The sequence below is a fragment of the Miniopterus schreibersii genome (assembly GCF_964146895.1).
Source record: "Miniopterus schreibersii genome assembly, chromosome: 6".
In the NCBI taxonomy this organism is placed as follows: Eukaryota; Metazoa; Chordata; class Mammalia; order Chiroptera; family Miniopteridae; genus Miniopterus; species Miniopterus schreibersii.
Window position 1 is genome coordinate 63,403,726 of NC_138107.1, and position 25,304 is coordinate 63,429,029.

The 25,304-nt window shown below is 34.1% G+C and overlaps 1 protein-coding gene across 1 annotated transcript in view; it reads right to left on the minus strand.

Moving 5' to 3' along the window:
- TBC1D32 (TBC1 domain family member 32) overlaps positions 1 to 25,304 on the minus strand; it is a 125,517-nt gene that overhangs the window by 65,620 nt on the left and 34,593 nt on the right. Inside the window, exons 14-22 of the mRNA XM_081140074.1 lie at positions 25,040 to 25,132; positions 23,001 to 23,143; positions 19,069 to 19,196; positions 18,313 to 18,514; positions 17,475 to 17,557; positions 13,093 to 13,231; positions 9,831 to 9,918; positions 8,062 to 8,180; positions 5,492 to 5,608 (exon numbers count right to left, since the gene is read on the minus strand). Coding sequence (XP_080996200.1) covers positions 5,492 to 5,608; positions 8,062 to 8,180; positions 9,831 to 9,918; positions 13,093 to 13,231; positions 17,475 to 17,557; positions 18,313 to 18,514; positions 19,069 to 19,196; positions 23,001 to 23,143; positions 25,040 to 25,132 — 1,112 coding nt within the window. The remainder of the gene's footprint in view (positions 1 to 5,491; positions 5,609 to 8,061; positions 8,181 to 9,830; positions 9,919 to 13,092; positions 13,232 to 17,474; positions 17,558 to 18,312; positions 18,515 to 19,068; positions 19,197 to 23,000; positions 23,144 to 25,039; positions 25,133 to 25,304) is intronic.

A 25,304-nucleotide genomic window follows, 5' to 3' on the forward strand; every position in this document is an offset into this window, starting at 1 on the left:
GTCCCACCTCAAAATATCATCACATTGGGAATTAGGTTTCAACATAAGAATTCAACATTCAGTCTAGAGCAGAGCGGTGGAGGAAAATGCCACTCCTGTTCTGTGCTACAGTGAGTTAAATTGTGACACTGTTCTGCCCCCAAAAAGAGATGTCTATGTTCTAATTCCCACAACCTATGGTTGTTACCCTATTTGGCAAAAGGGTCTTTGCAGAGGTAATTAAGTTAAATTAAAATAAGATCATCCTGGATTATAAGAGAAAGACAAAGATTTAAGGCTGAGGGGAGAAGGCCTTGTGGAAATGGAGGCAGAAAGTAGAGTCATGCAGCAACAAGTCACGAAACACCTGCAACACCCAGAATGGAAGAGGCAGAAATGCTTCTCCCTGGAGCCTTTGGAGGGAATGAGGCCCTGTTGACACCTTGATTTTAGACTTCTGGCATCCAAAACTGTGAGAATAAATTTCTGTTGTCTTAAGCAACCTGGTTTGTGGTAATTTCTTATGGAATCCCTAGGAAACTAATACAAGGGGAGATGGTGAAGATGTCAATACGGAGTAACAGGTAGTCCCATGTCCTCTCCTACAGAGAATGCCATATGGAGAAGAACACACTAATGATAATTATAGCAAACAATTATTTAGAACTTATCTGCCAGGCAGTGATTCAATCTTTTATGTTTCATTTAATTCAATTCATTTAATTGTCACAACAAACCTGAGATTGGAAAGTTATTGCCCTCTTTTAACAGAGAAGAAAACTAAGATCTAATTTGTCCAAAGTCACACAGCTTGTAAGAGGCAGAATCAGAAATCTAAACCAAGCAATCTGGCTTCAGAAAGCAAACTCGTAACAACAACTACACTATGTATATGTCTTTCAATAAAGCCAGACAGAGAGCAATAATAGGAAAGGGTGCAGGGTGGGTGGAGAGGGGAAACCAACAGAGGGACAGACAGATATTAACCTGACTGCATTCAAAGTTCTATTTCCACTTGTCCCTGATTTTCCTACAAGTTGGTTATGAAAGTCAATAGATTTCTTCTTTTGCCCAAACTAACTCAAACTGAGTTTCTTCAATAACCAAAGGTGTCCTACCTAAAACTCCACTTACATAATTGAAATTGAAAATTGTATCTGTTAGAGAGAAATAATACTCTTATCATTCACCTTTAATGTACTAAAGTGCAACTAGAGAGTTGTTCACAGGGCCTAGAGTTTTTGTAGATGCCTGATGCAAAACCATGAAAAGTTAAGGCCAAACATCCCTAAAATATAAAGAATTCCCTAAAATTGGGAAGAAAAGAAGTAATGCAAATAGAAAAACAGCAAAAATAAACTGAAAGACCATAAAGAGGAAATGTCAATGGCCATTAAACCTCTGAAAAGATGTTCAGTTCGTAATGAGAAAAATATAAATTAACACTTCTCTCCTGTCAGACAGACAAATATCTAAATCTCTGAACACATGTAATCTTCTTAATGAGCCTGCCAGGAAACAAGCACTATAATATCTTATTCATGAGAATGCAGAAGGATTATTCCCTGTAGATAAAAATCTAGCAATATATACCAAAATTACATGTGCATTTATCTTTCAACCCAAAGATACTGTGGTAAGCAGAAGTCTAAGATGGCCCCAAGATTCTCAGGTCTTAAACATTAATACAGGTATTGTATAAGTGAAAAAGACTTTGGCAGATATAATTAGTCCCTAATTAATTGTATTTAAAATAGATTATCAGGATGGCCCCGATCTCATCACATAAGTCACCTACAAGCAAAGTCGGTCCTGAGGCTGATCACAGAAGAGGAAGTCAGAGAGATTCAAAGCATGAGAGGGATTTGATATGAAGGAGGTTTTTCATTGCTGACACTGAGGGGGCCACAGGACAAAGCCCTGAAGGCAGCTCCTGGTTGGCAGCCAGCAGGAAACCAAGTACATCAATCCTACAACTGTAAGAAACTAAACAAGAGTGAATTTGGAAGTGAATTTTTTCCCCAGAGCCTCCAGACAAGCACTTAGCCTGACCAACACCTTGATTTCAGACTTATAATGATACTCTGAGCAGAAAACATAGGCACACACACAGTGCTGGATTTCTGACCTACAAAACTGTGAACTAATAAATGGGTGTTGTTTTAATTTGCTAATTTGGTAGTGATATATTATGCAGCAATAGGAAAAAAAATACACACTCACTGGTAAATACAATATAGTATAAGGCAAGGCTTTTAATCTTGGCATAATTTACAAAATGCAAAAGACAAAGAAAGCAAGTGCCCGGCCGGGCGTGGCTTAGCGGTTGAGCGTCGACCTAGGATCCAGGCGATCAGGGTTCGATTCCCGGTCAGGGCACATGCCTGGGTTGTGGGCTCGATCAATGACCCTCTCATCATTGCTGTTTCTATCTCTCTCTCTCTCCCTCTGAAATCAATAAAGCTATATTTAAAAAAAAAAAAAGAAAAAGCAAGTTTCCATCAATAGACAACTGGGTGAATAAACTATAGCACAACCACACAATAAAGTACTATGCAAAAGGATGTACTACAGTACTAAGTACTATAAAAAAGGATGGGGAAGGGCTCTGTATACTGCTATGAAGTAATCTCAAAGATAATATAATTTTAAAAATGCAAAGGGCAGGTTAGTATTCATAGCATACTATCTCTTGCTTAAGAAATCTGGGGGGCCAGGAGAAAAAATATATATACATTCTTTTTCAAAGGGACAAAGGATAAATCAAAAACTAATAAAAACTGTACAGAGCAGTGCTGTACAATAAAACTCTCTGCAGTGATGGAAATGTACACTCTCTGTGCTGTCTGATGTGGTAGCCATTAGCCACATATGGCTTAGTGGGCACTTGAAAACTTGAAATGCGGATAATAATGAATGAAAATGAATTTCTAACTTTATTTGTAATTAATCTAAAGTTAAATATCTACATGTGGCTAGTAGCTATTATACTGAAAATCAAATTCTGTGGGAAGAGAAAAAATTAATATGTAAGAACATTCTGTGAATAGGCCTTGTTAAATATGGAAATCACAGACTTTTCTATAACTTAAAAGACAAAATTAAGACAAAAAAAGGAAAACAACCTCTCTAAATTTAAAACATTATGAAACAAATCTATCAAGTTAGAGGCATTACCAGGCCAAATAAAGAACTTACTTCAAATGACTTTAAAACACAATATTTTGATTGTAAATCCCCAGTGGCATGTATTCTAAGGACAAAGCTAACTGAAATGTCAGTATGCATTCACTAGTCTTATTTTGAAACTATTATATGTATATTATACAATAAAACAAGTATTGAATTAAATCCTTCTGAATAAAGCCTAAGAAGGACCCAAGTCATTAAGAGTCTAGCCAATAACAAATAATAAAACAGTAATGTTACTGAGAACCTACATGCTCATAGTAGCAAAAAAAAAAACAAACACAAAACAAACAAACAAAAAATCCCCACACTTGCTAGACATTCAGGGCAAAGGACAAATAAAACACAGTTCCTCTCCCTGTGGATCTTCCAGTCTATTAGGAGAGAGAGACAATACAAAAATAATATAAAATAATGTGCCATATGCTTTATTCATGGACATGGTGCTATGACAGTACATTAAGAGGAACCCACTAGAAAGGTGGCTAAAGGGGAAGGAGAAGACCTCACAGAAGGAGTAAAGCATGAATAAGTCCTGAAGAATGAGATATACTATCTAGCAAAAATCAAGGTTATGTTCCTTCTAGACTCCAGAAAAAGAAACTTATCCAAAGACCATGGAGGTTAGAGAGCAGAAGGTAAGGAAAAAAGGGGTGGGGGGTGGGGGGGACTTTGAGAAACAGGAAGCTGAATGCCATGCATAGCAATATGGACTATGTATGGAGGCAAAAGGAAATCAGCAGATTTTAAACAACAGAATGACTGTAGCTGGTTTTCATTTTCACAGGAACACTTTGAGGGTCAATTAGAGTAAGGATAAGTTATAAGTAGAGATTGGAAGAAAAAGAGCACTTTGACTCTCACTGAAGTAATAAAGCAAGAATGAGGGTCTGAGCTAAGGTGGTCTTAATAGGAACAGAAAAGTAAACAAGATGAACTTATTTGGGAGGAAAAATCAATAAATGATAATTCACTGCATCTACAGAAAGGAGGGAAAAAATGAATTTCAGGTTTTTAGCTTATTCAACTATGTGGATGATGGTGCCATATGCTGAAATAGGAAAATAGGAAATGGAATTGATATAGGATAGAGAAAACATTTTATTTAGTTGTTGATAACAGTAAAACTAAGATGCCTATGAGTTTTCCAGATGTCCATCATCTGGTAGAAATCTGAGCATAGATCTTGCAGTCAAGTGAGTGATACAGGTCAGAGAGTTGTCAGTGGACAACTGAAGACAAGGAATTGGATGAGATCAACCTGGAGGACATAAGACAGAGAGGAAGAGGAGTCCACAAAGGAGACCATGCAGGAGAGACTAGAGAAGCCGGAAGAGAACCAGAAGTAGTACCACAATCATGGAAGAGAGTGACTTAAGGAGGATTGGATCAACTGTGCCAAATGCCACAAAGTGGTAGATAAATTTAAAGGAAAGACAGGCACATAAATGGCTAATTATAAAACTAGTTAAGAAATATAATGATACAAGTAAGCACAACATAAAATTGAAACACTTCAAGGAACAAAGAATATAAAATAAAAGCTGAATGACAGAAGTACCTATTTTTATATTTTATTCATGTAAATTATCAAAAATTTACCAAGTAGAAAAAGTTTTAAAAAATTAAAATGTTTAGAGTTAACAAGAATTAAAAATACTCAAAAGAGCAAGACTGTGTGAAAAAAATACCACCACACAGGACAAGTGATCAGAAAAATAAAAAGGATTAATAATGGAATTTTAGTATTGATCAAACAATTCTTTACTAATGCAAATATACCTATTTATGTGTGTTAATTCATAAACTTACCCAAAGATGAGGAACTAAAATATCCTAGATGATTAAAACAAGCCCATCTGGAAGTATGATTATGAAATAAATCTCAAATTAAATAAATATGTATATACTGCCCTCATGGGGCAGTTAATGTGTAGTTCATTAAAACAGAAGAAAATGTATTACACTCCTTGAATATAGTTTATCCCTAATGATCCTAGCCAACAAAGGAGCAGCACTGGTGTGACTAGTATCACAATAAGTCATCTAAAAGTCATTCATATGCGTATTTTATTTGTACCAAATCTCTCTCCTTTTTGGGGAATGTTAACCTTGTACTCACTCGATGGGCGTTGCACTATCGGGTGGCCTGGATCAAAGATTCCATTCACAAATAATTCAGAAGCTGCTAGTTCATGGGTAAATAAATCAGTCTTTAAATGACACTAAATAGTGTTTCTTTTTTTTCTGTCAAATTGCATTTTTACTACAAATCTCCAAAGTATCATTTATAAAAGGGAAAAATTAAAAGAAATTTACTTACAATAACACATGTGGGAACTTCACGAAGAGAATACTCTGCTTTATTAGGAAGATCTTGATTGCCTACCAGCTCATAAATAGCAGGATAAGATAACAAGGTCACCAGTGCTAGAAAAGACTAGGGGTGAGAAGGAAAAATCAGTTAAATGGCTCATTTTTTCAACCACATCCACAGAAAAGTTTTATAGCAGTGTGACTGCAAGGTTTTTTTTAATAAGCCCAAGTAATCCACATAAATGTGAAATACATATATGATAAGTACAAAATAGTTAACATTAACAATAATCTGTGTTGACAATGCATAAGGATCGTAAGAGAACAACCCTGAGAGTTGGAAAATACTTTAAAATATCATGTCTCTCTTGAAAAATTTGGTTCTGAGGAAAAAAATGAAATGATCCATCTTCTCATTCTTTGCATGTGTTATATCTGATGTGTAAAAAGACATCAGAGAATAATACTCAGGGTCTCTAGAGCAAGACAATAAACTCTCTACAGCCTTCACTTGGGTCACAAAGCCATCTTTATCCTCAGTCACTAGAAGCCCAACTAACCTAATTATAATTAAGTTTAAAAGCCATGTATTTTCCTATCAAAACCAGCTCACTGTCTGGTACAATCTTCCCAACTTAATGTCTCCATGAAGTTTTTAAGCTCCCAATCTCACTTTGTCTTACTAAAGACAACCTGAATATTTTTCTCAGGCACGTTTCATTCTTTGGATCCCCTGTGCAAAAGCATGCAGTGGCTGCCCATCGCCACACATCAACTCTACACTCCTTACCATGCCTTTCCAGGCACTCTACTAATTGACCCTTTCTTCTCTCAGTCTCAAAAGCCTCAGCATGAAGTCACCACTTCAGTCAATCAAATTTGCCTGAGGTCTTTTTCAAGTGAATGTCACATAACAAACTTTCCTTATCTAGGAACATGTTCCTCCTGCCCTCCCACATACTCATTATCACACTTCATAAGCTTTCACATCATTTTTTTCTAGAAGGCTTTCCACCTCTAGAAGCCAATACCTACATGTTAGTTTATATTGTATCAATCGTACTTATTTGTAACTTTTAAATTTCCTGCTTGTCATTTTTAAAAATGTTTACTAGACTCAGAAAACTTAAGAATCAGACAAATTGGTAATTTTCACTAAAGTCAGAACATCAAGAAAATTAAAGAGTTACTTCAATCTCTCATTTAATAGATGAGAAAATTTGAGGACCACAGAAGTGAAGTGACTTGGCCAAAGACACACAATTAGAAAGCTAGTCATAAAACTAATCTGTATTTTCTTATACACAGGCTAAGGTTACTCATTACAACTGAGGAAATCACTATAAAATCTTCAGACACTATTCAACAGTGTCACCCTTGCTCCATAGGCCTTATTTGAGGATCTGGAAGGTATAGGACATTATATACCCCTCCCCTTACCATACCAAATGCAATGTTACTTAACAGTGGCTATTTAACATACAGTGGTTTTTAAGATGAAAAATGAATTCACATCAAATTTTTTTTGAAAGTTTTCCCTTTTCCCATAAATATTCCATACAATGGAGAGAAAATTTTTAACCAATTCTAAGAAGAAAAGAACATATTTATGGTTTAAAACCAGTATCTATTTAGATAGCAATAACATTAGCATAAGGTAGAATAAATAAATTTAATAGCCTAGTTGCCAATTACTGAATGCCTATTTAAAGGTAACACTGGCTAAAAATATTCGCTATAGAGGAGGAAGAAAAAAAACTGATAAAAAGGAAAGGATGTTTGAGTAATATGTCTTTTAATTACATATAAAATGAACTATAACAAAACTAGAGTTCACAGCCATGTAGAAAACCACTGTAAAAACTCACTAATCACCAGGGGTGTTGGCTAGAAAGATGATTAAAACAGATGTCATAAGAGTTTTATTTTAATCTAATTTATCATAAAATAAAAGCCTAAAAATGTTTCATAATTTGAATATGCAAATATCTGAAAAATGTCCTTAATATTAATCCAGTAATATTTAGGTACTGTCTTAAATAAATATTTTATGTTTAAAACATCTTTCCCACCTATTATAATCAGACAGACTACAAAAAAACTTAATAAATGTCCTTTCTGACAATTGATGTTGTCCATAAAGATATATGGTCTTTACAAATCACACATATCAGTATTTTATTGAGGGCTTTTGTATTATTTACACATGAATAATTCCTTTGGTGTTTATGGAACCTCCTTCCTTCACCTAAGAAATAAAACAACGTGGAACACATAATAGAATCATAACTTCTGATATGCTACTCTAAAATTATATAGAACTCTAGATCAAAACAATTCAAAAATTGTATTTGAACTAAAACAACTTAAACAATATTTTAAAGAAACAAGATTTCAGCAGCTTATTTCTAGGAGAAAGAAATCCATTTCTCACCAAAATGAAAAAAAAGGAGGAAAAATAAAAAATTAGGACAGGCTACTGGTTGTAATTAAATAAAGATAATGTCTGGGTAAATTAATTTCTGAGAGATACACTTAATATCTGTACATTATTAGATCATTCAAATCATTTCTTACCTTTTGACAGCTTTGGTCAATAGGATCCACTGGAGTGGCTCTGGGGCTGGTTACTCTAACATCATCTTTTCCACATTCTAGATTGGCCCATAATTCAGTTATAAGTGCATTAATAAACCCTAAAAAAGAATTGTTTTATAGCATATTTATAGTACACTATTTCTTTGGATTTTGGAGGAAAGGTACAATTATTCCTCTGACAAGATTGGTCCACACTGACAAAAGACACATAACAGCCTGTAAGGTTGGTAGAAGTTGTATTTGCTCTTCTTAATATACCTTACCCCTCACTATCATGAAACCGTAATGTTGAAATTCTGAGAGCTCATTTTCCCGTAAAACTGAATTTCAAATGCCAGCTTTTATCCTCAGGACAGCAATTTCTCTGACCGCATTTCTTTGAAAAATAATAAGGTTTATACTTTACAAATGAGTCAACAGTGAAAGGCAGACTGAAAGTGGGGTGTGTGTGTGTGTGGAAAGAGGTATTAGGAGTCAGGGTAGACATCCAGAGAGCGTACGTTCCCTTGTTCTAATTACTTTTTTGTAATTCCAAATGTTCATAACATTTCTCCATTTCACACAACTTTTGGCTCTGTACAGTCTTTAAATTCTCATTAGTCAGACACTATATATCTAAATTAAAGTTGTTATAAAATGAGATTAAATTTCTTTATGAAGACTCATCATATGGAAACATGTAAAATAGAACATATAATCATCTATTCAGTAATTTTATAATAAAGTACCTAAGACATTATAGGAACTCAAGTGATGTTAAGTTTCCTTCCTTTGTTCTATGAAAAACTGCATTTAACCCTATCATGAAAAGTTTGATATTATGAGGCTCAGAAGTTTAATGACTTGACCAACAGGGAAATCTGAGATAAATCTAGTCTTCAAAAGCTTTCATTAATGTGCCCTGAGTAGTTAATAAACTGGGTTTTATTCTAAGTGGAAGAAAAAATAAGTGGTTCAGCTTAGGACATGTTCTGTCAGGAAACATGCTTCATAATACAAGCAGTTCAAATTAGTTCAGGCAAAAAATATTTAAAATATGCTACAGAAAAATATTTTTATTTTAAAAGGAGAATCAATAGTGATGTTATGATTCAACTCTAAGCCTTAAAAAATACCATCATAGCATCTTTATTAGAAATCACATCTTGTCTCCAGTTCAAGGTTCAGATCATCTTAAGATATCTTAAATTCCCAATATTTGAACTTCCTAGAAATCCAATACACAATGAATAATACATGCTGATTGCAAACTGCAGATAGTGGTGAAAGTGAAGTGGTGAGAGGGAAGCTTTCAAGAAGGGAAGAGGGAGAAAGGGAGTAAGAAAATGATGTGTATGTGTGAAAACTATTATGACTGTAAATGTTGATACACACATAAGCCACTGAAACTGAGCATTAAGAAATCCTATCAGAGGCAATTGTATCAAGAGAGAGGATGATATCCTTTCTATTTATAAGATGAGGGAAACTTCTGAAAGCAACAAGTATTTTTCAGTTTTAGTTCACTATGTACCATTGTTCTGAGGAAAGAGAACAAGGTTGTATATATTTCACAGGAAAAGAAAATTCCCAATGGGATTTCATGCACAAGAAGAGATAAAAAGGAAACCCTGTAACTTCCTTTGACTTAAGGCCTAACTTGGGAAAATAAATTTAACATAATATCCTGATACTTGAAGATGCCAGTTAAATTTTCCATTGGCTTGCCCATTTTATTTAAATAATTCTAATTAAAAGAAAAAACTTACCTGAACTTTGTAGTGCTATTGTACCTGCTGCTGTTGATGCCACTTGTGTAACCAAAACTCCATAGTCAAATTTTTTATGCCTGCTGATCTAAACCATAAATAAGGAACAACAGTGAGACTAGGAAAATAGCATGCTAATATTTTAGTTACATGTTACATGCAGAGTTACTGATTTTTTTAGAACACTAGACATTATTTCAAATAAAGATAACCAGAGTGGCAAAAACAAACAGAAACTATAACAATTAATGAGTTAATACTAATGTAATATTTTTGAGAATTTTATTTCAAATCTAGGTTCTGGTCCCAGCCAGGAAACTAAGTAGCTTTTTGACCTTGAACAAGTCACTTCTCTCTCTAGGTCTAAGTCTCTTCATACATAAAATAAGGGACTTTGACCAGATGTAAAGTAAGATTCCTTCCAACTCTAAATTCTATTATCTTACTATTTAATTCTTTAGATTGGTTCTTCAATAATAAATTTCCTCATTAATAAATCTGTTTTGACTGCCAGGTTTTCAACTGGGCTTTTAAGTAATCTAACAACTTTAAAAAGTACAATGGTATCTTCATAAAAATGAAAATTATTTTTAGAGACAATGTGATTTTTTTTTCCCCTTAGGAAGGGAATTTTATATATAAAATACCAACCAAGACTGTTCATCATTAATATAGAGATTTCTAAACAATGTTGTAGGAAACCTTAAGTAATTTATTTCACAAAGAGAATGTTATATATGTGTTCATGGTACAGTACAGAAATGAGTATCTCTCTTAGCAGAAATCAGAGTAAGTAAATAATAACAAAGACATTATAAAATGTCCTTCCTTCTCGGACTTTAGCCAAGATCAGATTGGCTTATAAAATGCTTGACTTCTAAACAGAAGTAACCATTTAGAATTTATATATATTTTAACATTTCATTAAAGGAATCTGTTACAATCAAATTTTTAAAATATAAACTGTACAGTCAGTTTTAAGAGAAAAAAAAAAACTAGAGAGAATCTGAAGAATCATGGGAAAGAATTAGGCTAATTTCCCCAGTTTTCTGCTGTTCGTGTCTTTATCATTTGCTTTCCTTTTTCCATTTTTATTACTCCTATTTTTATTTTCCTTAATTTACTATCCACTAGTTCTACAACAGATGACACAGAAGTAAGATAAGTGTGTATCCTTTCCCACTTGCCTTCCTCCACAACAACTGCAAAAACACCTCATTCAATCACCCCCATGGACCCTGCCCATCCAGACATCAGGAGCCTTGGGGCTTCCCAAATTCACACCAAGTACTGAAAAGGAAGGAGCAGAAGAAAACCACAGGGAAGTTAGGGATGCTCTGCTAAACAACACTCAGACTTTGTGGATATTGTTAAATACAAATCTGAGTTCTAGTCTCACTTCTTCTGTCAGTTACTAGAACATAAGCAGATCATTTAACCAGCCTTAATCTCCACTTTCTCTTCAGCAAAATTAAGGAAATGGCCTATGGCTTTCTTACAAGGTAAGTGAGAATGTAAATTTTCAAAAAATATTGTGAACAGAATAAAGCACCATTAAAATATTGTAATATCTTTTAGGGTTATAAGTTTCTAAGGTTTAGGAAACAGCTTCTATTATAACCACCAGTGTGGTACAGAGGAAGACAAGATTATCTTAAAATTGGTGAATGGGAAAAGTGACATCTAGTCACAGGAGTAAAAGCTGTCTGCATGGTTTCAGACACTGGAATGATTTTTAAAAATGTCTTTGAACTGCTTGAATATTTTCAAAAATGTAAAAACAAAAATGAAAACCCAAATGTTTAACCAGCACACAGGGATTCAAACTCACCAGAAGATAAATTCAAATTAAAACAACACAATTTCCTGTATGTAAACTTAAAAGGCTGAAAAACTTCTATATTGGATATAGTCTGAATGTATGTCCCTACAAAATTCATGTTAAAATCCTAACCCCCAAGATGAGAGTACTAAGTAGGGCCTTTAAGGAGATGACTAGATCAGAAGGTAGAGTTTCCTCATGAACCGGATTAGTGCTCTTATAAAAAAGATACCAGGGAGCTCCCTAACTACTGCCATGTGAAGACACAATGAGAAGTCTGGGAACCAGAAGAGGGCCTTCACCTGACAATGCTGGCATCCAGAGCTTGGATTTCCAGCCTCTGGAACTGGGAGCAACACATTTCTGTTACTGATAAGCCACCCAGGCTGTGGTATTTTGTAATAGCAGCCTGAACGCACTAAGACAATATTATACAAGAAGTATACACATTCAAGAATATTCCATAACACACTGCTATGAAAACCTGGGGCAGGGGGATGCCTGCAGAGTAAATCAGGAATGACAGGAGAATAAAATTAATCAAGGGAGAAATCTTGCAGGAAAAGATGGGGACATGATGTCATGAAATGAGACACATAACTAAATTCTCTATACTTGAGGTCCATTTAAACAAATAAAAACACATCTGCACATACAAACCTAGCATCATAAACAAATGTTCATGTTTCATTTATAAAGAGGCCCCTGCGAGCGGTGAGGCCCCTTCCTCAGGAACAACTTATTCTTCATGGGCAAAAACAACCCCAAAAAGTTAACTATTTGTTTTTTATAGACTTAAACAAAAGCAGGAAATTAGAACTGGCAACTAAGGAAGAACAAATACAATGATATTTATAATCAGGCAACCTAATAACATCAAAAAACAGCAGCTGCCAGAGACAGAGAATAAAAGCATACCTATGATCCTAAAACACTCAGAAGTCTAGGGATACTCACTGTGACAGCAAAAAGCTGACTATACTTCTATGGCCTCTATCTGAAAAAGGACTATATTATACTGCAAATTTTATTTAACAATAGCAATAATAAAATCCCCCTACAAATATTTGTTTCTTTTAAAATGTGAGGCCTACACGCTCACTGACACATACACTTTAACTCCAATAGGTTTTTCTCCTGAAGTTCCCCCCAGTTTTAGTATATCCAGATGTCTGATATCACATTTATAAAACATCTGCATAATTAACTGAATTTTTCAATTGCATCTGCTTGTTTGCCATCCTGTAAATACAGCCATAGACACCAACATCAACTCGCTAATGCTTTCCTAAAAAAAATATCCAGTTAAACATTACAATGCTGTATGGCTTTTTAACTCAGGTTTAACAACCTCTTCAAGCACAGAAAAAAGGATAATGTTCTTAATGGCTTTCGAAGCAACAAAAATTCCTTTTGCCTGTGGCAGATGGTAATTCGTACCTGTAATTTTTTTGCATATCGGTTGAACATAAATGTCACACATTCACTGATGGCACCTGTTCTTTGAAGAAGTAGTAACCCTTTAGGGGTGGCAGCAAAATTTAATAAACCATCCAACAAATTCTCTTCCCAAGCCGTACTGAAACAGGTAAAGAAAAGGTATATGTTTCTGTATTATATTCAAATGGAAAAGAAAATATTTTACCTTAACACTGCTGATAATTAAATTTATAGAGTACACACTGATTGCAAAGTACTTCATAAATGTTTAAAAATATGATAAAAAGTACAGTGTCCTCAACAGTGAATTCTTTTATTGTTACATCTTCTATGCCAATAATTTTCCATCACTGAGTCAATCAAATACTCACTGCATGTCAGCACTTTATTATACTTAGGCTCTCTTACCCATGCTTAAATTCATTCTGTCTTCCTGTTACAATTCTGCTGGGCCTGGATTCCCCACACCCAAATTCTCCATTACTTTCTTCTTTTTCATTATAGAGTATCTGTCTTCTGACTTTCTAAAGGATATCAGGCTATTATCTTTATTTTCATAGGTTTTTTAAAATACATGTTCATTGTTGAAAGTATAGGTTTTCAATTACACTTTAAAAGAATGACATTTTTTTCCTTGGAACACTCCTAAAAGGAAGGCTAGTAACATTCTCCAGAGAAAAAACCTGAAACAGTCACAAGACACATAGCTAATAGGAGAGTCAAAGCTAGAAATTTGGAAATACAGAAAAGGTTATGAGAATTTCATCCTGAAATAGCAGAATTAAGAGACAACATACTATCTGCTGGATATTCCTAGTTGTCTGGAAAGAAACTGTAGAGATTAAAATAGGTCAGAATCAAATGTTTATATGTACAGTGAAGAGGAGTATGTAAAAAGGGTATCTTCCCCCCTTCTCCACAGAAAGCTTCAGAAGTCTATTTTGGAACTGATTTTAGGAGAGATTTGAAGTCCAGGACTTTTCTAATTAAAAAAGAATGAGTACACAGAGTATGTGTTTTGACACATATCCCTCTGTGCTAATATCACACAGCAATGGTCAAAGATATAACCATGTTCAAGTACAAAATAATTGTCACCATGGACAAACAGAGCAGAAGTACAAAGAAGTAAGACTAGTTTTGAGGCAAAACTATATACATATATACTGGGGCTTTTGACAAGCCATAAGTCTAGGGAGACACAAGAAAACAGATAAAGCCCCATTTCTAGAAATGAGCGGATGATCAATTCATCTTCCATTTCTTTAACTGTATCTTAATATCTCCATCATCACCCGGCCGGGCATGGCTCAGCAGTTGAGCATTGACCTAGGATCCAGGAGATCGCAGTTCGATTTCCAGTCAGGGCACATGCATAGGTTGCGAGCTCGATGCCCAGTTTGGGGCATGCAAGAGGCAGCCGATCAATGACAACTCTCTTATCATTGATGTTTCTATCTCTCTCTCCCTCTCCCTTCCTCTCTCTGAAATCAATAAAGATATATTTAAAAAATATATATATATATATATATTATATATATATATATATATGTGTGTGTATATATATACACACACACACATATATATATATCTCCATCATCACTGACAGGAGCCTCAACACCGATAAAATATGTATTTATAACATGGGAGTAAAAGAGAGAACCCATTAAATTGCTGAACAGGAAAGAATAAACACAGAAATAGAAATTCAGAAAAATAAGGGAAGAAAGTTAAGAAGGAAAAAAAGTAACTCACTTAAAAATGGAATTGCAATCAAACTTCAAAAGATGTCTAAAGTTAACATGCAGAAGAATCAACATTCATCAAATGAATTTATTTCAGCTGAAATAATTTTCAGAAATAATGACTTTAAAATAATTTATTTATGATGGCCAAAGCAAATTTAAAAATTTCCATTAAAACTGTGAAACAAAAAGCAGAAATAAAATATAAAGTTAGCTTTTTTTAAAATCCATTGGAAACCTTGAAAATAAACACAAAACATAGCCATGTGAAAAGCAGATAGGATAAACTCTAGGCCATAGTCAAAGAGAGAATTACTGAATTGAATTGTAGGTGGGTAAGAAATGTTTTAGAAAAAAGGTGAGACACAGACTGGTGCTATGTGCTGGAATCAGACTAGACAACTGGCCCAGATTGTTTTACCAAATTACAAAGGAACAAATAATGCCCGTCTCATACTAACTTTTCAATTAACACAAAAGAGCAAAAGATACTCGATTCTTTCTATGAGGTCATTTAATTTTGATGATAAAAATGAAATCAACAGTTTTAACTATAATCAAAACTCCTATTAAATATTTTGTTTCAAAGACATTAATATCAGGTATTGAGGAAACCTCCTTTTCCCCTGGCATCAAGTTTCCACATGTAGCACAGTCCCTTGTTTACATCTGCTTGCCTTTCTCTACTTAATCACTCATTTCTCCCCACGGAAGAAGGGACTTGAGATTTGGAAGATGACCTAAGTAAGCATGCTTGGCTCAGCAATACCTCTCCCCCAGTCCACTTCTTCTTTGTGATCCAGTTACTTGTAGGAAGCACATATTCTGCTCTATTCTGCTATGTAGTTAAGTTTGATCTTTGTAAGCGTGGCCTTAGAGGGAATCCTACTGCTGCCCACTATTGATTGTAACAGAAGGGTAAATCTGTCTTGAGATCAATTTTTAGGAAGGTTATGTTATTCAGTGTTTTGATTTGCTGGACATTTTTTATCTCTATTGATTGGTTCACAGTTCTGGAGCAAAGGAATGGTTTATAGTTTATTAGCTCCCTCAGACTCTGACATCAAAAATGGAAAAACAGCCCTGGCCGCTGTGGCTCAGTTGGTTGGGTGTTGTTCCATGCACAGAAAGTTTGCTGGTTCAATTCCCTGTCAAGGCACATGCTCTGGTTGGGTACTTGATCCCCAGTATGGGGGGGTGGGGGCGTTGCAGGAGGCAGCCAATCAATGTTTCACTCTCACATCATCATTTTCTCTCTCTCTCTCTCTCTCTCTCTCTCTCTCTCTCTCTCTCTCTCCCTCCCACCTTCTCTCTTTCTAAAAATCAATAAAAATTTTTTTTTTAATTTAAAAACATTACCAACAGTAAAATATGTTAAGTACATTAGTCATGTTTCCTCTTACTTCTGGCCTATGGACCACACCATTTATTCCACAAGGAATAATGTTCTCCCCTCTTTAGACAGTTAATATCCATGTATTGTTTTTCACTTACTTGAACAACAACTTCTTCTGGGAAGATTTCCCCCACAAGTCCACTTGCAATGGACCTTGCATGAACCCTATCATATAAATTTAATATACTATATTGCTGCATTGTATTTATTTGTATTCTATACTACACAATAAGCTCTCTAAAGTATACAGGTATCCTCAGAACTCAGCAAAAAATTTAGTCCAATAAATAGCTGAATGAATGAGTACAAAATGAACGCATGGATAAAAATGAAAATACAGACTTCCAAAAATAGATATCTAAAATTTACCTCAAAAAATGAATTGCAAGAATGCTTTTTTTCTCACTCCTTCATCGAAGAAAAAAATGCCAGTTGATTTAAGTTTATGACAATTATATCAGAAAAAAAATTAACTTTCTAAAAATTAGCTATAATTATTTGTTGAATTATTATACTGCTAAGAAAAAAATGCAAAACACTTTTTGTTTGGTTGGTTTTCTTTGAGTTAAACTATATTGACCCAAAAAGAAATGTTAGTTTTTGGATTTCTCTTAAGAGTATCCCTCAAGATTCTTCTCTGTAATTATGGTCTTTTAGGCTATGCCAGCACCCAAGAAGAGAATCCATGAACATATTCACCACATCTTAATTTAAAATATATATGTATTTCCCCAGTAATCTGACTCCATATCCTATTGATATCAGTGAAGAAACATGGAGATTTCTAAATTTAAAACAAGTATAAATGCCGATGTAAATGATTTCTCCTTCCAAAGTCTTATTAAAATACATTCTCACATATCTTGAAAGATCATAATTTAAATATAAATGGACTTCACTGGCATTCAAAAACACTTTTCTTCTACTGAACTCCCTAGTTAGGTTTCCAATTTTAGTATTTGGTAATTCTCCAAATTTTCTGGAAACAAGACAAGTCAAGTTTCCTAACCCAAAATGTAAATGCAGAATGAGGTAAGTATAATAACTATTGCTAGATTTTAAGTTACAAGTATTATATGATCTCTAAACTTCCTCCCAGGTATCATATTCCTTGATCCTATATATACATTTACCTTCCCATAAAATGTTTTTGCTACAGTAGTCTATTACATACTCATTTAAAAATTATTTCAGCAAATATATATATTTTTTAAAAGATGGATTTAATCAATTGTACTTACATGTTTTGGGACTCCTGGCTTACTGAAGAAACAGAATCCAAACCCTCTACTGGAGTAGGAATTCTTTCTGATAGCAAATTTGTCTAAAATATAACAGATTAATTTGCACTGTTTTTTTTACTGATCACATTATTCACATAACTCATGCTACATTTTTATATTTGGTGCTCAAAGTAATTAAAATTAAAAGATCATCAAAAGTTAACTTTGGTTCTTAATTAAATATAATTAAAAGTATTTCATTACATGCATATATGCATATCCCATGGACACAGACAACAGTACAGTGAAGGCCTGGGGAGGGGGTGGGAGTGGGGTGGAGCGGGTCAACGGGGGGAAAAAGAGGACATCTGGAATACTTTCAACAATAAAGATAATTTTTTTTAAAAAAAGTATTTCATAAATAAAGCATAAGAATGTGGGGGGGAAAGACAGTCTATTGATATATATTTGACTATTGCTAAACATTATAATCTACAGTGTCCATAACAAGAACCCAGCTGTTTATAAATATAAGCTGCACAGAAATAACTTCCCAAGAGGAATGTCAGGCTATGCAAAGATAACTTATCTAAGGCTCTCCAACCATAAGAAAAGACTTTGTAGTAGCATTAGGTCCTAGATCTGTGTCCTAGGGAGAAGAGATACTACAGTCATCCTGTGCCAAAGTAACATGATGCCAGATTAAAAAGTATTATGTCCTCCAGAGTACTATGATGCTAAAGAGGATTTATTTGCCACAGTAAAATACTATTTTACCTGCGATATGACACTACAATAGTGATTATATTTGAAATAAAGATTTGCAGGGAGAAAAAAAAAGCTTGACAATACTTACCTTCTTCCATGCCCTTGCTATAGATTCGTGCAGACTATAAGAAATTAACACTTGCAAGCCTTCACATGTACCATATATTTGGCAACACGTGGAAATAAAAGCTCCTTTCACCATAGGCAACATTTCTGATTCCGAAAAAATAGAAGTATCTTCATCAAGAAGTTTTTTCAAAAACCAGGCTATTATATGAGCACCTGTAGAACTAGAAGATGACACCTAAAGGTGATCCCGAAGTTACAAATCATGAATTCGTACCGCACTACCAAGGCTACCCTTACCACAAATTCCTCATTCGCCTGGCTAACTTTCAGTCCTCCAGCTCTTCTCCTCTGACATGTCAATATTCTTGCTCCCACCCACATGCAGATGTCTAATACTGAAAGCCTGTTCAGCAGAGCAGAGGAAAACGACAACAGAAAAGCTTGTGGTTTAATCTACCATGAGTAATCTGCTATCCTGGTTGTCTGTTATTTGCTTAATGGCTGTGCTATCTTTCCAAATCTCTCTGAGCCCAGTGGTTAGCATTGTCATCTATTCCCAGAATTCTCTTTTGTCCTCTGCATAGTCCATAATCCTGGTCACTCCTTCATCTTTCTGAAGATGATCTAATATGTTATTAGTGGCTGGTCAGGAAACTATACCTAGGATAGTTATCCATATTTTCATTAACAAATAGCATGGCATTTTGGAAACTTTGAATGAGATTTACCAAATATGCTAAAAATTCCACAAATTATTTAAAACACAGGCACATACCTTTTTTCTTCAGAAGAGTTCATATTTTCTCCATAAAGAAGCAAGGTAAGGCCTTCTTCGACAGATGCAATTCTTGCGAGAATATCAGCGATATAAATTAAAGCTGATTCAGAGCAATTTGGAGCAGCCTGTACATAAAAAAGGTAACAAAATCACATACTTTTATGATGTGCTAACATATCACAGACTAAAATTCAAGGGCAGTAGTGTAATCTAATAAAGTTATATTACCACAACAAAAAGAAAGTTATGATTGTTTAGCTGTGAAATAATATGTCTGAATTAAAAGTGTCACTAGATTAGATTCTCTTACCAGCATGAAGAGGCAAATACATACAGACTTTTTATGCAAATCAGTTATTGTTTATTAACAGTTGAGAGAATTGATGCTATTATCATTTTATATATAATTCTTGTGGACAAATGCAGTAGCTTCTCTATTTCCATTTTGCCCTTTACTTCCCATTCACTGGGGTCCTATACAGGCATACCTTGGAGACATTCAAGTTCAGTCCCAGCAAAGTGGGAATAGAGGGAACATTCCTCAATGTAATAAAGGCCATATATGACAAACTCTCAGCCAACATCATTTCAATGGGCAAAAACTAAAAGCATTTCTCTTAAGATCAGGAACAAGACAGGGATTTCCTTTTTCACCACTCTTATTCAATATAGCACTGAAAGTCCTAGCTACAACAATCAAATAAGAAAAAGAAATAAAAGGCATTCAAATTGGAAAAAAGGAAGTAAAACTATCATTATTCTCAGATGGCATGATATTGTACAAAGAAAACCCTAAACATTCCACCAAAAAGCTACTAGAACTAATAAATTGAATTTGGCAAAGTAGCAGGATACAAAATTAATATCCAGAATTCAGTGGCATTTCTACACACCAAAAATGAACTATCAGAAAGAGAAACCAGAAAACAATCCCATTTACTATTGCAATAACAACAAAAAAAAGTACCTAGGAATAAATTTAACCGAGGAGGTTAAAGACCTGTGCTAGGAAAACTATAGGACACTGAAGAAACTGAGAAAGATACAAATAAGTGGAAACATATACACACTCCTGGATTGAAAGAATTAACATCATTAAAATGTCCATACTACCCAAAGCAATCTATAGATTTGCATAATTCTTTTTAAGATATCAATGGCATATTTTACCGATCTAGAAAAAATATTCCCAAAATTCACATGGAACCAATACAGACCCTCAATAGCCTCAGCAATCTTGAGAAAGAAAAACAAAGTTGAAGGTATCGCAATACTTGATATCAAACTATACTATAAGGCCACTGTAATCAAAACATCCTATGATAGCATAAGAACAGGCATATAGATCAATGGAACAGGACAGAGAGCCCAGAAATCAACCCACGCCTATATGGTCAATTAATATTTGACAAAGGGGGCAAGAGCATACAATGGGGTAAAGACAGTCTCTTCAATAAATGATGCTGGGAAATTTTGGACAGGTACATGCAAAAAAATGAAACTAGACCACCAACATACACCATATACAAGAAGAAACTCAAAATGGATAAAAGACTTAAATGTAAGTCACTAAACCATAAAAATCCTAGAAGAACACATAGGCAATAAAATCTCAAACATCTCTCAGAGCAATATTTTTACCCATATGTCTCCTAGGGGAAAGGAAATAAAGAAAAAATAAATAAACAAATGTGACTATATCAAACTAAAAAGCTTCAGCACAGCAAAAGAAACCATCAACAAAATGAAAAGAAAACCCATTGTTTAGGGGCACATATTCTCCAATGATACACCTGATAAGGGGTGATAAGGAGTTAATCTCCAAAATATATGAAGAACTTCTACACCCAGGAAGACAAACAATCCAATTAAAAATGAGCAAAGGACGTGAACAGACACTTCTCCAAAGAGGACATAAGATGGACAATAGACATGAAAAAATGCTCTACATCACTAATCATCAGAGAGATACAAATTAAAACCACAATGAGATTATCACCTCACACCTGCCAGAACAGCTACCATCAATAAATCAACAAACAAGTGCTGGCAAGGATATGGAGAAAAGGAAATCCTAGTGCACTGTTGGTGGGAATGTGTCTGGAGCAGCCACTGTGGAAAACAGTATGAAGCTTCTTCAAAAAATTATAAATGGCATTACCATTTGACCCAGTGATCCCACTTCCCGGAATATATTCTAAGAATCACGAAACACCAACTCTAAATATATGCACCCCCTATGTTCACAGCAGTGTTATTTATAATAGCCAAGATCTGAAAACAGCCTAAGTGCCCATCAGTAGATGAGTGGATGAAAAAGCTGTGGGACATTTACACAATGGAATACTATGTGGCTATAAAAGTGAAGGATCTTTACCTTTTGCAACAACATGGATGGACCTGGAGAGTATTATGCTAAGTGAAATAAGCCAGTCAGAGAAAGACAAATACCATATGATCTTACTTATAGGTGGAATCTAAAGAACACAATAAACTGACAAACAAAATAGAATCAGAGGCATAGATACATGGAACAGTTTGAAAGCCATCAGAGAGGAGGCAGGAGAGGGATACTGGATGAAAGAAGGTGAAAGGATTAGCCAACGAACATATATGCATAACCCATTAACACAGACAACAATGTGGTGAAGGCCAGAGGGAATGGGAGGGTGGCAGGGGGCAAAAGAGGGTAAAATGAGGACATCTATAACAGTGTCAACAACAAAAATAAAGAAAAAAATCAGATATTAAGTGGTAGCTAAAGATGTACATAATCAAGAGTTTCTCCTATCCCAATTATGAGACAGACTCAAGACATAGTTACAAGCAAAGAAAAGATGGCAAAAGTAAATAAAAAGTTAAAGATATATAAAAGCAAAGACACAAACAATTTCTCTGGTATAAGATCCCAGAACACAATGCTCAGCTCTGGTACGTGGTTTATATTTACAGTACTATTTATATTACTATATTAACTTAAGCTGTATTTGGTATTCTGTTTGTTTCTTCTCTATTTATTTTGTTTTTCCAAGGTTGACTATAGGATCATCAAAATAATTTATCATTATATGCACCTAATTTCCCATAATTCCACTCTTTATACCACATTCATATAAATGCTTAATGTTTTCTGAATGAGCAATAAATAATGAATACATGGATGGGTGAGCAGTTGCCCAGTCCATTGAGGGGTAGGTATAGGAGGGAGATGAAACCAATAAGAACACTACATAACACAGACATGGGAAGGCAATAACATGTAGCTTATTGATAAGCTTTATTTCATTCCTCAGAAGCTTAAGTCACAGAAGCGGAGGGATATATTACAGACAGCAGTACTAGTAGTGGTACCAGTTCTGCCACCTGCTAAATATCTGACCTTTACCAAGTCACTTCTTTGAGCCTCATTTGTGAGGATTAAATTATATAATGTGAGGAAATATACTGTACAAACTGTAGAGAGACATACAAATGTTCAGAACTAGGATGTTTATAAGCTTTTTTCCTCAAGTAATACTAGTTCTTCATATAAAACAGGGCTGGCTCTTCAGAAAAACAATCCCATTTCCAAAGGCTATAAAACTTCCATTAAAACAAATAACAAAACATTCACAAGATTTATTAGATTTGCAACACAAATAGCTTCTTAATAGAATAACTTTTCTTAGTCCTTACAATCAGCAGATCTAAGCCTAACTAGAAAAAAATATTCTTAAGATATTATATGCATATAACTAATAGATTAACTGACTGCATAAACTATAACTTAACAATAAATAAAAATTGATGTTGGCACAAAATACATTCATATATGGAAAAATAGTGTAATAAAATAATTTTTAAATATGTCAAATTTAGAAATTAATTCCCATTGAACAGTCACTAATACTCAACTAAGAAACTTTTCCTCTTTAGTAAATAATACCAACCTTAGTTCCTTTCATTAAATTGTGAATAGGCTGAAGAAGTGCCTCAATCACAGTGTTGTTACATAAGCATTCAATTGCACATTCTTTTTGATCACAGAGTATCTGTAGAACTTCAGTCACCATACTTGCAGGGGAGTAATTCTCTGTAATGCAAGAAGTATTTTTTAATTAAACCTTTAGACATTCAGTACTTAATATATATTTTAGTTATGGGTTAGTTATTTCTGTTCCAAAAAAGTTCAATATCAAGGTTGAACAGTTTAAAAATCACACAACTTAATGCCCAAAGGAAGATGTATTACCAAACTATAACCTAAAGTTTAAGGAGATATCAATTAGCTTATCATATTTTCAAGTGAAAAAGTGAATAAATGACAAATACGAATGACAAAAGACAACAATATAAGATCACTGGCTGTTTGACATTAAATCATTGCTTGACAGTGAGGATGGGGTTAGAAGCAAATTTACAGCTTTTCTTCTCCTGGCAAACACTTACTTTCTCTTTTATTATTATACATAATAGTAAATGTATTCAGGTGTTGATCCTGGTAGAAAATTAGTTATTAAGACAAAACAATGGCCAAAAAGAAAGGAGAGGAGAAGAGAAACTTTCTTGTAGAGTAGTATATTTCTTGTGATACCATAAAACCGATGAAATCAATGAGCAGTTTTAAATTTTTCTTTTAAAATACAGTACACATAAATGTAACATGAGAAATAGTCATTAAAATAACTGTGATATTTTCAGTTTCATAGATTAATGCATTTTCAGGTTATGTGACCTAATACACTAAGAAAACTGTTTTACATGAAGAAACTAAGGAACCAAAGTTAGCAGTTTACAGTTGTCCTAGAAAGATAATACTAAAATAACACCAACATTCTAAACTTATTATGTATGCAATACTCCATGAACACACTAAGACTTCAAGTCAATACTGGAAAAAAAGAAAATGGAAATGGAAAGTTAAGTAATTTTCTTCAACCATCTCCAAATGAGAAACTCTGTTTGCAATGAGAGATATTATTGATGAGCATATGGTCATTCATTCATCCATCCAATTATCTACTATTTTTGAGTGTCTACTATATGCCAGACACTGTGCTAAAACACTGTAGAAAGAAGTAAATAAGACAAGAAACAGTCCACTAGATGGTAAACTAAGACATTAACAACTATTATAACAGAAAAGAAAAATTTTATCATAAAGGAAGCACAGTATGTTGTAGGAGCATAGAGCAGGGAAACCTAACCTAGTACTTTATAGATGTAAATGCTGTAAATGCAAAAAGAAGTCTGAGAGTCACTGTTAAGACTAATAAGCTGTTATATCTGCACACATATAACCTACTAATTTACAGATGTATTATTATGGCACTGATATATGGCCCAAACCATTTTTTTCTATGGTTCACTTGAATTCCTCTCAGAATTTGTGCCAGCATTTCTAGAGTAACTTCCAAGTGTTTCACTTTAGAAACTTTCATTGATATTTGAAGGAAAATTTATAAGTTATCTATTAAATGTTAATATTCAAAATGCTTTTAAATATTAAACACTAACAGGCATTTTACTAAAAAACATGAGAGTTTTGGGGGCTTTTTTGGCTTTATTCTTTAGTAAAAAGAGAAGATTCTGAAGTTTTGGATGTGAGCTGAAACAAACAAGGTGATCAAAACATCCAGGAAAATATAAAGGATAAAAGTATCAAGAAAGAATACATCAGTACCTATCAATCAAACTTCCCTGAAGAGCCAAATTTCCCCATTTCTTAAGAACATCTTGATCTTTAAAAAAATAACAACATTAAAGTTCCCAGTAAAATTAATTTTAAATAAAAAGGCAGTAAATTATAAACATCTTAAAATATCAGTGAACAAATTTAAATTTCATGGTTTACTTCCAGGACCAACATAATTTATTATGAATAATACTGCATCTTATGAAGCCTCTCAACTTAACCAGGTCAGACACTCAAAACATCTAAACAATAGAATATTTAGATGTTTTCTATTTAAAATAGAAGCACAATTACCTAAATGTGCAGCTGATGTCATCTTTGGGCAACTTGGTGAGTAATAGATAAGCTGGATAAACAGAACCAGAAGATCTGAAAGGGATACTGAATCTTCAAAGAGAAACAGAAAAAAAATTATTTTCTAACAGAGACTTACAACTTAAAAAAATTTAACTGAGCTCCCATCCTCCTATTCTGAGTTTTCAGAGACTGTGGTTAATCAGGGAGAAGGGGGCTATAACCCAAGAAGAAGACTACAGAAGGACAAATTAAACATAGCAAA